Consider the following 14,019-nt stretch of genomic DNA (forward strand, 5'->3'; position numbering starts at 1 on the left):
CCATCTGCTGGGACAAATGTATTATTTTGGACAGATTTTTCTTTTGAACAGAATTAAAAATTCATTCTTTTGCTTTTATATCTGTGGAATTAATTGCTTTGACTTCATGACTGTCCTAGTGATTTAGTTAGAAGGATCCTGAAATTTGGAGTCAGAAGGTCTTAATTTCAATCTGTCATGTATAGTAGAGGCAAGTTACTAAACTGGTTTTCTTTATCTTTGAATATGAATCCTATATTATAGATTGTTAGAGAAATTAATGAAAATATAAATATGTCTTAACAGGTGTTTTTATCAGAAACATCAATCATCTTTCTTTAGGAATGGTAATTACCATATTTTCAAGACAGAGGTTATAAATGGAGGAGGGAGGGAGCCGCCATGGAGGGGGGTTTGTATGGTAGGAGACTACAACAATATTAATTTTTTTCTTAGATGTGGGTATTCATCATTCTGTGTATTTTTCTGTGTCTTAAATATTTCTTAATTGTTAAAAATAATCTTCCCTTGTGAAATACATGAAACTTCCCCATGAAATATCTTCACCATAAAGTGCCTAACATTTTTCTATCAAAGGACACTGCTTCCTAGGACACTCTGAAATGTGTGCTTCATAATTCTTAGCTTGCTTGGGACCTGCTAGTCAGAATATCATTTCCTTCATGCCATTCTAGTTATGTTATATTGCACAGAGTGTCACGTTTCTACTATGTGTATTAAGTAGATGGCAGAGGTCACAAACTGTTTTGGGATTGAACCTGGCTTTTAGAAGTATTCTTTGTTCCACACAGTATTGGTCTTTATGGGAACTTAAAGTCTCATGAAAAATCAAGAAATTTCGTAGCTTTGGGTTGCATTTCTGTATGACAGCAGTGAGTAGGTGCTGATTATTAGCCGCTTCCTTTCGCTAGGCCATGTGCTCCACTGTTCTGCACCCTCACAGAACTCTCTGATGACTGAGGCCAAATGTCTTTTGCCTCTCATCGTCATAAATATTTGTATTAACTGCTTGGCCCCCATCGGCAGTTTAGTTTATAACTCTTAGATTATATTCAGTAGATATCACACATTCTGTTGATATTTTGCTATGATAGTTTAACTTGATGTTACATATTTTCAACATTTTGTAACTTCATAAAGCTCCCATACGTACATTTTCTCTACTAACATATGACATAAAGTACTGTTTTTGTCACCTCCTCCTTCTCTCCTATTCAGTCAGTCCTTTCATGTTACTAGTTAATTATTTCTGAAATCTAGTTCTTCCTGTCCAGCCTCACCACCACTGCTCCACCTCAGGCCCTCATCGTCTGTCACCTGGCATTCTTTAATTCCTTCCTGACTGCGCTCCTCACCCCCAGTCACCTTCCTTTCAATTCATCATCAAGTTATTGCTAGAATGACTTATCGAAGTACAGATGTCATCTCCTCACACCACTGTTTTAGATTCTCCTAAGTCTCTCTTTCTATGGTAAGGTCTGCAATCTTTTCCTTAAAGGTCCAGATAGTAAGTATTTTAGGCTTTGCTGACCAGAAGTTTTCTGTCACAAAAAAATTGACTTTGCTATTGGTGTACTAAGCACAAAAGCACCTATAGACAGTATGTAAACAAATGGGCATGTCTGTGTTCCAGTAAAATTTATTTATAAAAAACCAGGTCACTGGTCTAGGGCCATAGTTTGTTACCCCTTGTTCTAGGATATGAAAGACTCTACCTGTCTTTCCTCCTGTTTTATCTACTACTCTTCCATCTTGTTTCTTACAGTTTATTCAGAGGCACCATTCAAATGGTTAACAATTCTTAGACATCTTCTTTCTATATCCAATTATGTAAGTCTTTTCATTCAAACCATTTTTTCACAGAGAAATTTAAAAATATATCTTATAAAATGTTAATTCTCAAATGATGGTATCATATATATATATGAGGTTATTTATATTTAGTCACTTGCTGACATCTTTATAAATATATGGTGAAGTATAGTCTCAAGTGTTAAAAAGGTTTTATGGAGTGCCTGGATGGTTCATTTGATTAAGTGTTTGACTCTTGATTCAGCTCAGGTCATGATCTCATGGTTCGTGGGTTCCAGCCCCGCATTGGGCTCCATGCTGACAGCACAGAGCCTGCTTGGGATTCTCTCTCTGCCCCTCCCCTGCTCATCCTCTCTCTTTCTCTCTCTCTCTCTCTCTTTCTCTCTCTCTCTCTCTCTCAAAATAAATAACTAAACTTAACAAAAGTTTTTAACAGGTCCTTCATGAAAATTCATAACTCATAACCTGCTACAACCCATGTTATCTTAGATACCATCAACACATTAATCTGAAAATCTCAAAATAAGGTCACTGGTAGGCAAGTAAGGTTAATTTCAACATTATCAACTGTGTTGAATGAAAGTCCATTGAGAAAACAACTTGAGGACATTTGGTAGGAATTGAAAGCTTGTAAATCACATCATCATCACAGTTGCCCCTTTCAAATAGGAAAGCAGAAAAAAATTTGGTTTTTGGATATGACTTGCCTGAAATATCAAGTTGTTACTTAAATTCCGATAGGTCACTTTGCATGTTTCCATATGCAAAAAAAAAAAAAAAAAAAAGAGCTTGTTAATATTTTTTTTAAAAAATTAGTGGTTTTTTTGCTTTTTTAAATTTTATTTATTTTTTCTTTTGTTGTTTTGTTTTTTATGGTGTTTTTTTATATTTTTCCATTTTTTTTTTGGTTATAAAAAAAACCTTTTTTGTTATAAAAAAAAAAAAAAAAAAGAAAGAAAGAAATTCATTCTTCCATCATGTTAATGAAAAGTGTGATTCAATTACTACAGTGAGAGAGTAGATTGGTAGAGCTGCTGTGATGGAGTTTTATTAAGATGTTGGATGGATATTAATATCTGTTATGATAAGGTCTTCTAAATTTTCTGATGTTTGCATAGTAATACATTAATTTAAAGCTCCATATATTAAAACTGACCTGTAAATGTCTTTTATGGTTGACTTTTAGCCACCAGCCGAACAGGCCAAAGCCAGACTACAGCTGGTTCTTGAAGCTGCTGGTAAGTGCTCATGATTAACTTTATTTAAATGAAAACGTATGAAATAAATACTGACGTGCTTACAGGTGGGTCAAAGAAAAAAACACCTGTTTTCATATGTCCTCACAAATTTGTGAAATCTGGGTTATATGTATGGCCATATTTTATATGAAGTATCGACTGCTGTATAGAGTATAATGCTAAAAGGTCATTCTTTATATTTTTACTTATAAAATTGACTTTAATTTTAGTTTCAGTTTTGAGGCAGTTCAGTTTATTGATTTTTGTCTTCTGTGGACTGTGCTTTTGGTGGCATGTTTAAGAATTCTTCACCTAGCCCCACATCACAAAACATCCTCCTGTGTTTTCTTCTAAAAGTTTTATACTTTTACATTTAAGACTATGATCTGTTTTGGTTTAACTTTTGTACAAAGTGGGAGTTTTAGATCAAGGTTTTCATTGTTGAGGAAAACAAGATAAGTATAATTTAGTAATTTCTCCAGTTCCATTGGACTAACTCGATGAACTGTTCTGGATACCATCTAGTGTTAAAATACTGTATGTCTTATTTTTCAATGATACAATAATGCTTTGACTTTGATTTTATACATAATCCTCAGATTCATGTAGACATTAACTATTTTACCTTCTTAAAAAATGTAAAAGATTAATGTTATCTTTTCTAAGTACTGATATTATTTTGAATCTTAACGTGCTTTTCAAAATGTATGTAACATACTTAAACAAGTTGTCAAGAGTAAGCATGAGGTAGGATTAGAATGATATAACCAAAGTAGTACATATTTGTTATAATTATTTACTTTTTAAAGATCTGTAAAGAGTGTATAATTTCCAATTGGAAAATGAGAATTCTATTTTAACATAAAAGTAATTTCAGACTACCAAATGATAGTAGTTGTATTTTTAGTATTCATTGATTGAGAAAATACATATGTGCATATTGATTCAAGGATTTCTTGCATTAGCCCCAGAGTGTCTACAGTCTAAAGATTGGGAACACATGATATACTAGCTTCTTAAATCACTAATAGAAGTAACTTATAATAAAAGGATAAAACTTAATAATATTTGTGAGTCTTTATAACTCTCCATATTACTTTAAAAGTCATTCAGGGACACCTGGGTGGCTCAGTCAGTTAAGCATCCGACTTCAGCCCAGGTCATAATCTCACAGTTCATGGGTTCAAGCCCCACGTCAGGCTCTGTGCTGACAGCTCTGAGCCTGGAGCCTGCTTTGGATTCTGTGTCTCCCCCTCTCTTTGCCCCTCTCTTGCTCACACTCTGTCTCTCTCAAAAATAAATAAACATTAAAAAAAAAATGGAGGGAGGGGAGCCTGGGTGACTCAGTTGGTTAAGCAGCTGACTTTGGTTCAGGTCATGATCTCACAGTTTGTGGGTTCATGCCCCACCTGGGGCTCTGTGCTGACAGCTCAGAGCCTGGAGCCTGCTTTGGAGTCTGTCCCTCTCTCTCTCTGCCCCTCCCCTGCTCTCACTCTGTCTCCCCTCTCAAAAATAAATAAACATTAAAATAATTTTTTTAATTTTAAGTCATTTATATTTTATGTATTAATCTTACTCATTTTATCTTTATGTGGAAATTACAGTTTCTACATAGTATTATAATTTTGCTTGCTATCTGGTTTTTCATATTTTGACTCAAATATGCTGTAAGATTAAGCTAGTTAATATTCTCTATCATTTACATAATATACATTGATTCTTTAATTCTTTAGTAGCATTTTGCTTTGAAAAATTACTGCCAGTTCATAATTTGAGTATGGACAAACTTTTGCTTTAAAGACAATATTTATGGTGCTTAGTTCAGAAAATATTTGTTTCCATTAATACAACTATAAAGAATTTCATTTCATAGTTTTATACAGTTATCTTTATCTTTTAATAGGATTTTGAAGCCTATTATAAAACAGATCTTAGGGTCCAAACTTCATAGTGTTGAACTTACTTATATTGGTCCCAGCTGTCACCCCACATATTTTAATTTAACTTTCTAAATTCTATTTTCGATAAAGAGTTAGGTTGTGTGAATTTGAGAAACATTAAAAATATTATGACAATTTACAAATTTAAAAAACCTACATTAGTCTGGATAAGCAATGCATTAGCTAGATGTAGCATTATTTACTTAATAATTTTCTTCTGTACTTAATAACGTGTTGTCCCCAGCGTTTCCCTCTTATCAGTAACACTGTGGTACACATCCTGTTACAAATTGTGTTTTATATATTTTAGATAGGTTTCTTGGGATTGATTACTATAGAAATGAGTTTATAAGGTTAGAGGGTATTAATATTTAGACTGGCTTTTTATGCATTTTTGCTAAATTGTTTTATAAAAGGACTGTGCTACTTTATGTTTCCACTGATTAAGTAAATATTTTAACCAGACTTGGCCTTTTGATGCCAATTCTATGAATATATTGTGTTATAATATGATATAACATATTATACCCCTTTGAGAAACATCCAGTATTGCTTTTAATGAGAACTTGTGGCCTTGAAGAGGGGAAGTAGATAGATGGATAGGAGAGGAGCATATAAGCAAATCTAGAACTTACTATCAAAGTTCTAGATTTCCTTCAGTGAAGAATTTAAGGTGTTCACTGTATTACTTACAAAGCAAGCAAATAAATAAAATAAAGGAAGGGGGAATAAGACCAACTTGAGCTCATTCCGGAAGTCTTGCAGTTAAAATCCAGCCTAGTCCTAAGAGTGAGGTTCCCGGACAGGAAGGGCTGGGAGCACCCATTTTGTCACATTGAAGTTTACTTGAGTTCTCAGGGAAAACATCCTTGACTTTGGGGCCATAAAATCGAGTACAAGAAAAGACTTAAGGCTGTATGTTAGATTCTTGAGACAGGATTCATTTCAGCTTTATAATTACTATAGTCTGGTAGATAAGGTTCGTCTGTAAAGAAATCCTGCTGTGCTTAGTCCTTTATTCTAACTATAGGTCCCAGAAAATGCAATATGTAACCATTGCATTGTCATTGATTTATGAGTGAATGTTAATAATGTTATTGGTTTGGAATTAAAATATGTTTAGAACATTTGGCAACAATTATTAGTGGTATGATTTTGAAAGACATATGTATGAGTAAAAATAATATTTAAGCAAAATGTAAGGTATCATGCATGTTTGGTTTATACCAAACATGAATTTGAAGTCACAGATTTTATTGTATTTGTTACGACCATATTTTTATACATTAAACCATATATTTGTACTTTGTTATGCTAAACTTCAGATTTAGATAGAATCGTTTCTCATGTCTATTACTAAATTGCAGTTAAAACCAACTTTCGTGTCTGTTGTTTAATGTTTAGTTCAGAGGTGATGTGAAGTTAAGGTTTTATCTAAGATTGCTTTTTTGTCGTTTTCGAATGGCAGTAGGACACAGAAGATTGCAGAATTGTATAAATTTGTAAGATTCAATCTTTAAGTTATAACCTCAGCTAATGGCTTACCCTGTGATATTGAGTCAATCCTATTAACCCTTTGCTTTCTTCCTTTCCTTTTAAAAAATGCTTTTACCATTCTCTCACTTATTAAGATACAAAACTTTGAAATTTTTACCTTTGACTTCTTACTAGGCAATTATTCACCTAGAATGAATGATCTTATTTTGAAACATTTTTTATATGTATCCCTTTATTATCTTTCCCACTGCCATCTCCTTAGTCTAGATGCCAAAGTTACCAGCCAGAGGTTAATCCCTAACTTCCCAATGGTCTCTTCAGTTCTCTTCTCCAGAGATGGTAGCGAATAGTGGAAGAGTTCTAAGCCTACTCGTACTACTTACCTTGAGCAGTTTGACTGTGAGCAGTTTGATGTTTATTGGTTCTACAAAACATAGTTTAAAAAAAAGAAATGGAACATGACAGACGTGTGTATTTTCTAGTTTGCCATAGTTCTCTATTTTTTAAAAAAAAGTAATTTATTAAGGTGAAATTCACATAAAATTAATTTAAAATTAATTGCAATTGTTTAAAGTGAACAATTCAGTGGCATTAAATACATTTACAGGGCTGTATAACTACCACCTCTCTCTACTTCCAAAACATTCTCAACACTTCAAAGTAAAACCTCTTACCTATGAAGCAGTTTCTCTCCACTCCTGGACACCTGCTCCTGGCATTCACCAATCTGCCTTCTGTTTCTGTGGATTTATCTATTCTGGATATATATAAATGGACTTACACACTGTATAGCCTCGTGTGTCAGCTTCTTAGCATAATGTTTTGGAGGTACAGCCACAATGTAGCATGTGTCAGTATTTTATTCCTTTTTATGGCTGAATAATATTCCATTGTCTCCATTGTACACCATTTATTTATCCATTTGTATTGATGGAAATTTGTGTTACTTCCACCTTTTGACTGTTGTAAATAGTATATTGCTATGAACATGCATATACATGTACTTGCTTGAGTACCTGTTTGTAATTTGGGGTGTTATATACCTAGGAGTGTACATTGGGAATTCTATGTGTAACTTTTTGAGAAACCACCAAACTTTTCCACAGTGTCTGAAGGATATTACGTGTTCCTCAGCAATATATGAGTATAGTCCCCTATTGTTTCAACTAAACCTTGTCACACATTTAAGTTGCCTATTTGAAAGTATTTAGTTTTGGGGACTTCTGTACCATAATTTACTCACTTGTAAAGGGGGAGGATAATAACTACCTTGTAGGGTTTTTTTGAAGATAAATATGATACGTGAAGCACCTAGTTCGGAGCCTGGCAAATGGTAGCCACCAGGAAATGTTTATTTCCACATTGTTTTTTGTGATTACCACTGCTAAATGATTCTTTCTCAGCCACCATTTGGTGATGATATTACTTTGCTCAAAATTAGTCACTGGCCCTCAGTGGCTTAAAAAATCAATTTTACACTTCTGTGTTTAAGGTTCCAAGGTTCTTTCTGTATGGTGGAGCCACAGATTTTTCTGTATTTATTAGAATTCATTTCTGAACTTCTTCTCATTATTCTTTGAGTTACTCATTCTTTTCTACCTATGAATCCTTGCTCATGATTTTTTTTCTCTTCTGGAAATGACTTCCTCTTTCCTCTTCTACCTCTGAGCACTTCAAAACGAATCTCAAAATTTCCACATGAGTTTTGTGACCATTCCAGCACATAATCTTTCTCTTCTTTTTTGAAATCTTTCTGTCCTTGTTTGTGCATACCATTTATGCTGATATTTACTTACATATGGCTGATACTAATATTTAATTATTTCATAAGCGTTGAATTTACTTTTCCAGTGAAATAATGAACATGATGAAGACCAGGAACCAGATCTAAAATTTATAAGTCTTTTCCAACAGTTTTAACAGCACCTGTAGGGAGTGGTACTATGCCAAATAAGATTCCAGCTGTTAATCATTGGTGAACAGGTCATTGTGAAGAAACAAATAATCTGGAAGTAACTGAAAAGTAAACCTTTTAATGCTGCTATGTTCATTTTAACCAGCTTGATGGATTTAAAATAAATACACAAGAAATTACCTGGCTTCTAAAGTAGAAGATATTGGCCAATAATCTGACTTTTTAATCTTAAACTTTAAGATAGTGCATGACAGAAAAGATAATGAAACATGATTATCACAGAGGAGAAAGAAGGAAGATAAGACTTGTCTCTTTTGCTCTCACTGGTGTTTGACATGTTAGTGGCAGTCCAAACATTATTTGGGTTTTCTGCAAAAACACAGTAGCATCTTATGCCATACGTGTTTGTAGGTCTGAAGAAGAATTTAGAGGAGAGAATTTTTTTCCAAAATGTAAATATTTTTTATCAGTATGAAAAGATGACACTTCTTACAACCTGGTTATAAGACACGTTGTTCTCTAAAATCTTTTTAATATTTTACTTTTAATAGAGGTATTGACACAAGCAGAATTTAAAATTATATCTCTAATGTTTTAAGAAAAAATAGCAATTTCCTTTAGTGCATGAATGGTAAATCACCTTTATCAGAAAATCTCTGTGTAGTATTTCATTTTCTGAATAATGTTTACAACCCGTTTTGTTTTGCTTTCTAGTTTTTAAAGCACTTTTATATAAATCTTTCACCGTTTGACTCACATCACAGCATGGAGAGCTAATTAACTCCATTTTACAAATATCTGGAAAGCATAAATGATTTGTAAAAGACTACATAGCTAGTGAATGACAGAACCAGAACTCAAGTCCAGTGATTTCTGACTCTTGAGCTATTTCTATCCGTAGTTTAAATCCCTAAGTTATGTTGGGAAGAAAGAAGGATGGTGGAAAATATTACCAAATACATACTCTGTTTTGTTAGGTGTAGTCTATAGTTACCTTAAAGTAGAATAATTTCTATCCTCATGTAAGCCTTTGATTCTGAAATGAGTTTTTTCTAATTGATAATAAGAATTAGTAAAGTATGAGTCAGAAAAATGTTATTTTTCATAATTGTTAAGAGTGCTCATAATAGCAAAATTTCTGATAATTTTGAAAAATCCAGGGTAGTGTTGTATAATCACCAATGTTTTGATCTTCAGCCTAACTAGGGACTTGCATTTCAGTTACCCTTTCTGGGATACAAGCTGGTTAAGTATTGTGAAACACAGATAAGTTACACACATGGGCACAGTATGTCCAGGGAAGGAGCTATGCTTAGGAATAAGTCATAAGTGCCTCATTCCATCCCAGTTCTTCTGCTCCATGTTAAATTTAGACGTTATGCTTTTAGCTACCCATTAAGTACCTAGAAGCCTGTTCCTAACCCTTTCTCTTCATAGGCATGTGATCTTAGAACTCCCAATGCTTTTCTAAAGTCCAGTCTAACTGTAAATATTTCTGATTCTGAGATTGCCATGAAAATGTAGCACCACTTCCAAGGGGCATAGACAACCATTCTGCTACCCTGACTTAAAACCAGCAGAGAGGTTTTGCTCTGTAAGTTTCTGACCACCGATCTATGACTCTGAGAAATAGGCTGATGTATTGTGAGAAAATTTTTCATGTTGGACAGACCTAAAAAACAGAGAAAGTGGTAAAAAGTTAATTTGTATTTCATAAAATAGTTTTCATACCTCTTTTTTCCCCATGTAGGCTTCTGCTTCATAGTATGTTGGCAGTCTAGATTCATACTTGGCCTCTGTAACTAACTTTGTGAGTTTTGGTGGATCACTTCCCCTGTAGTCTCCTTTGGTAGTCTCCTTTAGTGTCCTCATTTATAAAGTGGAGATATTAATAGTACATAACTAATGGGTTTGTTGTTATAAGAGCTTAAATGAGGTACCATCTGTAAAGCACTTCGAACAGTGCCTGGTACATAGTAAGTATTCAGTAAATGTTAGCAATTGATATCAAAGGCAATATAGTATAGTGTAGTAGTTAAGTTCTCAAGTCAGATGGCCTGGGTACCATTCCCAGCTCCATTATTTACTTGTAAATCCATGGGAGAGTCCGTAAAGCCTGCTGGACTGTAGTTTTTTTCATTTATGAAATGGGAATAATATGTACCTTTAGAACTTTTATGAGAACTAAATAAATTAATGTAATAAAGTGTCTACAACAGCACCTAATATGTAACTGAGGGTTCTATAATCGTTAGAGAGTAGGAGTAGTTTTTTTATGGCATCACCACAGTGATGATGTAGTTAAGGAAGAGACATTGAACCAAACATTCTCCTCCTACCAGCAAATGTAAAAACAGAAACAAATGAATAAAACTTTAAATAGTTTAATTGACTTGAGCATTGGTTAAACCTATTTTTCATCAAATACGGTTTCTGCAAATTTCAGAAATTCACATAAAATTTATTAGCTTTTATGTAAAATCAAGTTGATAATGTCCAATTTCCAATAATGAACATGATTTTTGGCTTTGTGTTAACTCAAAAAATATAAAGTAGTACTTCCTAAAGAGAATCATTAAGTAAATTGCATTTAAAAAGCATAAGTTATTTGTTTTAGCATTGGTTACACATTTATATTTGAATGACTATTATTTATCCTTAATAATATTTAGTAAGAAGAAAGCTATCAGCTAGAGTCTAACAATATCACAGCAACTTGCCATGTTTGAGCAGATGTTAAGCAGACAGTAGTTGAATGTTAATTTTGAGAGGGTGGTATGTTTAAGCCTAGCTGAAGTATGTTGCATGTGGGCTTTCTAGACTCGAGTACAATGCTGGATCTCTGGGGAGAATTTTAAAGCTAAACCTCTTTCTTTGGGGTCCTCTATATGGACTCTCTCAAGTCAGTATAAAGCAGATCATCCCTAGGCTAAAGCCCTTCAGCTTTTGTTATTGGGCTCTGTAGACCTGTAATTAGGCCTCCTGGCAGGCCATGCAGGCCAGTTAATGGTCATATGGAGTTTCTGTGAGGCAGACTGGCTTTGTATAAATCCTGGGTAGGAATATGTTTATGGGTCACTTCCTACCAGGACCATGCTTTGTCCTTATGCCCTGCGGGCTGACAGGGAGCAGGTTCCCTTGACCATGGACTGTTCAGTTTGCAACTCAAAATCTACTCCACTAATCCCCAGTGTAAACAGAGGATTTAGAAGGGCTTCTGTCACTTACAGTTGCCAATTCACTTGGGTGTCTGTGAATTTATTTTTCCCCAGACTTCATTATTGAAAGACTGACAAGTGTATAAGATTTGGATGTTTGTTTATATATCAAGTGTGCAGTTTCTCTTTCAGTGGTTTTAGAATAATTGTCAGTAATTTACCTAAAGCAGAATCATGTAATGAGGTTTTTTTTATTAATCACCTCTTAATATTTTTTAATTTAAGCCATTAAAAAATTGGAATGATAGTAGACCTTTTCCTATAAGGGAAATTATAGGTCTTTTTTTTTTAATATGAATAAAATAACACTATATAAAGAAATCTACCAAAAAATGACGAATGCAGATTTCAGATAAGTCAAGGAAATAATGAATTCAAAACTCTTCTGTACTATACATTCTATATTAAGAAAAAATTCCATTTTAGTGTAACTGCAAGCTTTTGAAAGGGGGAAAATCAGATCAGTATATAAAATGCTTAACAAAAATGTGTTTCATGAAGTACTTAAAATTAATCAGAGTGCCATTTATTGAGCATTTACTATGTGGTGAGCCCTTTTATACATTTACACACATCATAATTATTTTTAACAGTTAATCCATGTCTCCTAGCCAAGAAAAGTATCTGAGTTTTAAGAAAGCCATCATTGAGATTTCTTTTGTTTTTCTGTTTTATTTCATCCTCTATTTCATTATGGTTTTCTCTTTGTTGCTTAGGTTATATTAAGATTTGATTCTAAAATGTGTAAGTTCTGAGTATGCTCTGCAAAGAACTGTCACCTGTCTTCCTGTGAGCCAATTTTTCTTTTAGGGGAAAAATCAAATGACGAATTCTTTCCCAGGTCTCATCTAGTAAATCAGTGCTCAGTATTTTGCATTTTGTGATGTAAAAATGGTTCATGACAGATGTGGCTGAAAAGACCACATACGTAGACTGTATGATTTTAGTCTGGTGGAACTAATAGGATCACTCATTACATTTTAGACCCTGGGGTTTCTTTTTTCTTTCATAATAAAAAAAAAAAAAACAACTGTTTAAATAGAGTAGCTTTTTTGTGTGTGAGTATAGCATCTTCCCCTAAATTTACAAAGAGTTGATGGTAACAAATCAACAAATAATCCTCTCTCTTCCCAAAATTTCTTTCATTAATGTTTATTTAATGTTGACTGTTATTTTTTGTCTTGTCATCCCATAATGGTTAGGATTTTATTCTATTTTTACAAAAGATTTCTTTGAGTTTTATTTAGCAAAACTAGAAAATACATTCCTTAGAGAATCCAAGACAAGAATTAAATTAAAGTATATGGTAATACAAACAAGTTTTGCAAATGTTGAAAGATTTAATGGCAATATAAAGACATTATGCAGAAAGAATTCTTGGTGTTCACTTACAACTAGGAGAAGCGTAGCATGAACTGTTTTTCTTTTTTAATGTGCACAGTGTATTTACTGAAATATAAATATATTTGTGATATATTTTGGAACTGAAAAAATGGAGACTCCTGAACAGTGTAAAAGATCTGAATCCTATTTTAGTTTTGACCAAAAGTTAAAGTTATAATTGAATCAAAAGTTATGTTGAAAAATATCCTGGGTGCTGTATATCAATGCTAATAATGGTTAATGTCCCTGGGCAATGGGATTTAAAATAATTAAAAACATTTTCTGATTGTTCTGTAGGTATCAAGAAAACCTATGGAAGTGTAGGAAAGGTGCACTTTAAACATAATAAAATTCCCCAATATTTAATATGAAATTCCATGCATTTGACAAATGTATACAATTATGTTAAGTATCACCAAAATTTTTTGATAAAGAACATTTACATTACTCTCCAGAAAGGCCCCTTATACTCTTTGAAGTCAATTCTTTTTTCCCCATCTCAGACCTTAGCAACTAGTAATCTGATTTATGTCATTATACTTTTGCTATTTTCAGAATGCCATGCAAATGGAACCATACAGTATGTAGACCTTTGTGACTGCACTCTTTGACTTGGCATAGTGCTTTTCAGGTTTGTTCTCATTGCTGTATGAGCATCAGTTCTTTTTGTTGCTGAGTAGTATTTCATCATATAGCTAGACCAATTTGTTCATTCATTCAGCAATTGGTGGACAGGTGGGTTGTTTCCAGCTTATGGTTTTTCTGATTATAAATTATATGAACATTTGCGTACAAGTCTGGGTAAGCATATTTTCATTTCTCTTGAGTAAATAGTTAGGAATGGGATTTGTTTCTTATATATATAGTAAATGTAGCTTTGACTTTATAAGAAACTGCCAAACTTTTACAAAGTGGCTGTCCCATTTTGTGTGAAGTATATGCTCCTATCTGTTGTCCATTTTTTAAAAGGAATTATTTATATTATTGACTTGGAGAGTTATTTAAATATTCTGAAT

At 33.3% G+C, this 14,019-nt stretch overlaps 1 protein-coding gene across 1 annotated transcript in view; it reads left to right on the forward strand.

Annotated features, from left to right (window-relative positions):
* The window catches only part of RSRC1 (arginine and serine rich coiled-coil 1), a 245,061-nt gene extending 241,949 nt beyond the window's left edge, over positions 1-3,112 (forward strand). Inside the window, exon 7 of the mRNA XM_040481127.1 lies at positions 2,999-3,112. Within this exon, the coding sequence (XP_040337061.1) occupies positions 2,999-3,064 (66 nt within the window). The 3' untranslated portion in view covers positions 3,065-3,112. The remainder of the gene's footprint in view (positions 1-2,998) is intronic.
* The last annotated feature ends 10,907 nt before the right edge of the window (positions 3,113-14,019 follow it).

This window comes from Herpailurus yagouaroundi, unplaced genomic scaffold (assembly GCF_014898765.1).
Source record: "Herpailurus yagouaroundi ecotype Mexico unplaced genomic scaffold, PumYag 159, whole genome shotgun sequence".
Classification (NCBI taxonomy): domain Eukaryota; kingdom Metazoa; phylum Chordata; class Mammalia; order Carnivora; family Felidae; genus Herpailurus; species Herpailurus yagouaroundi.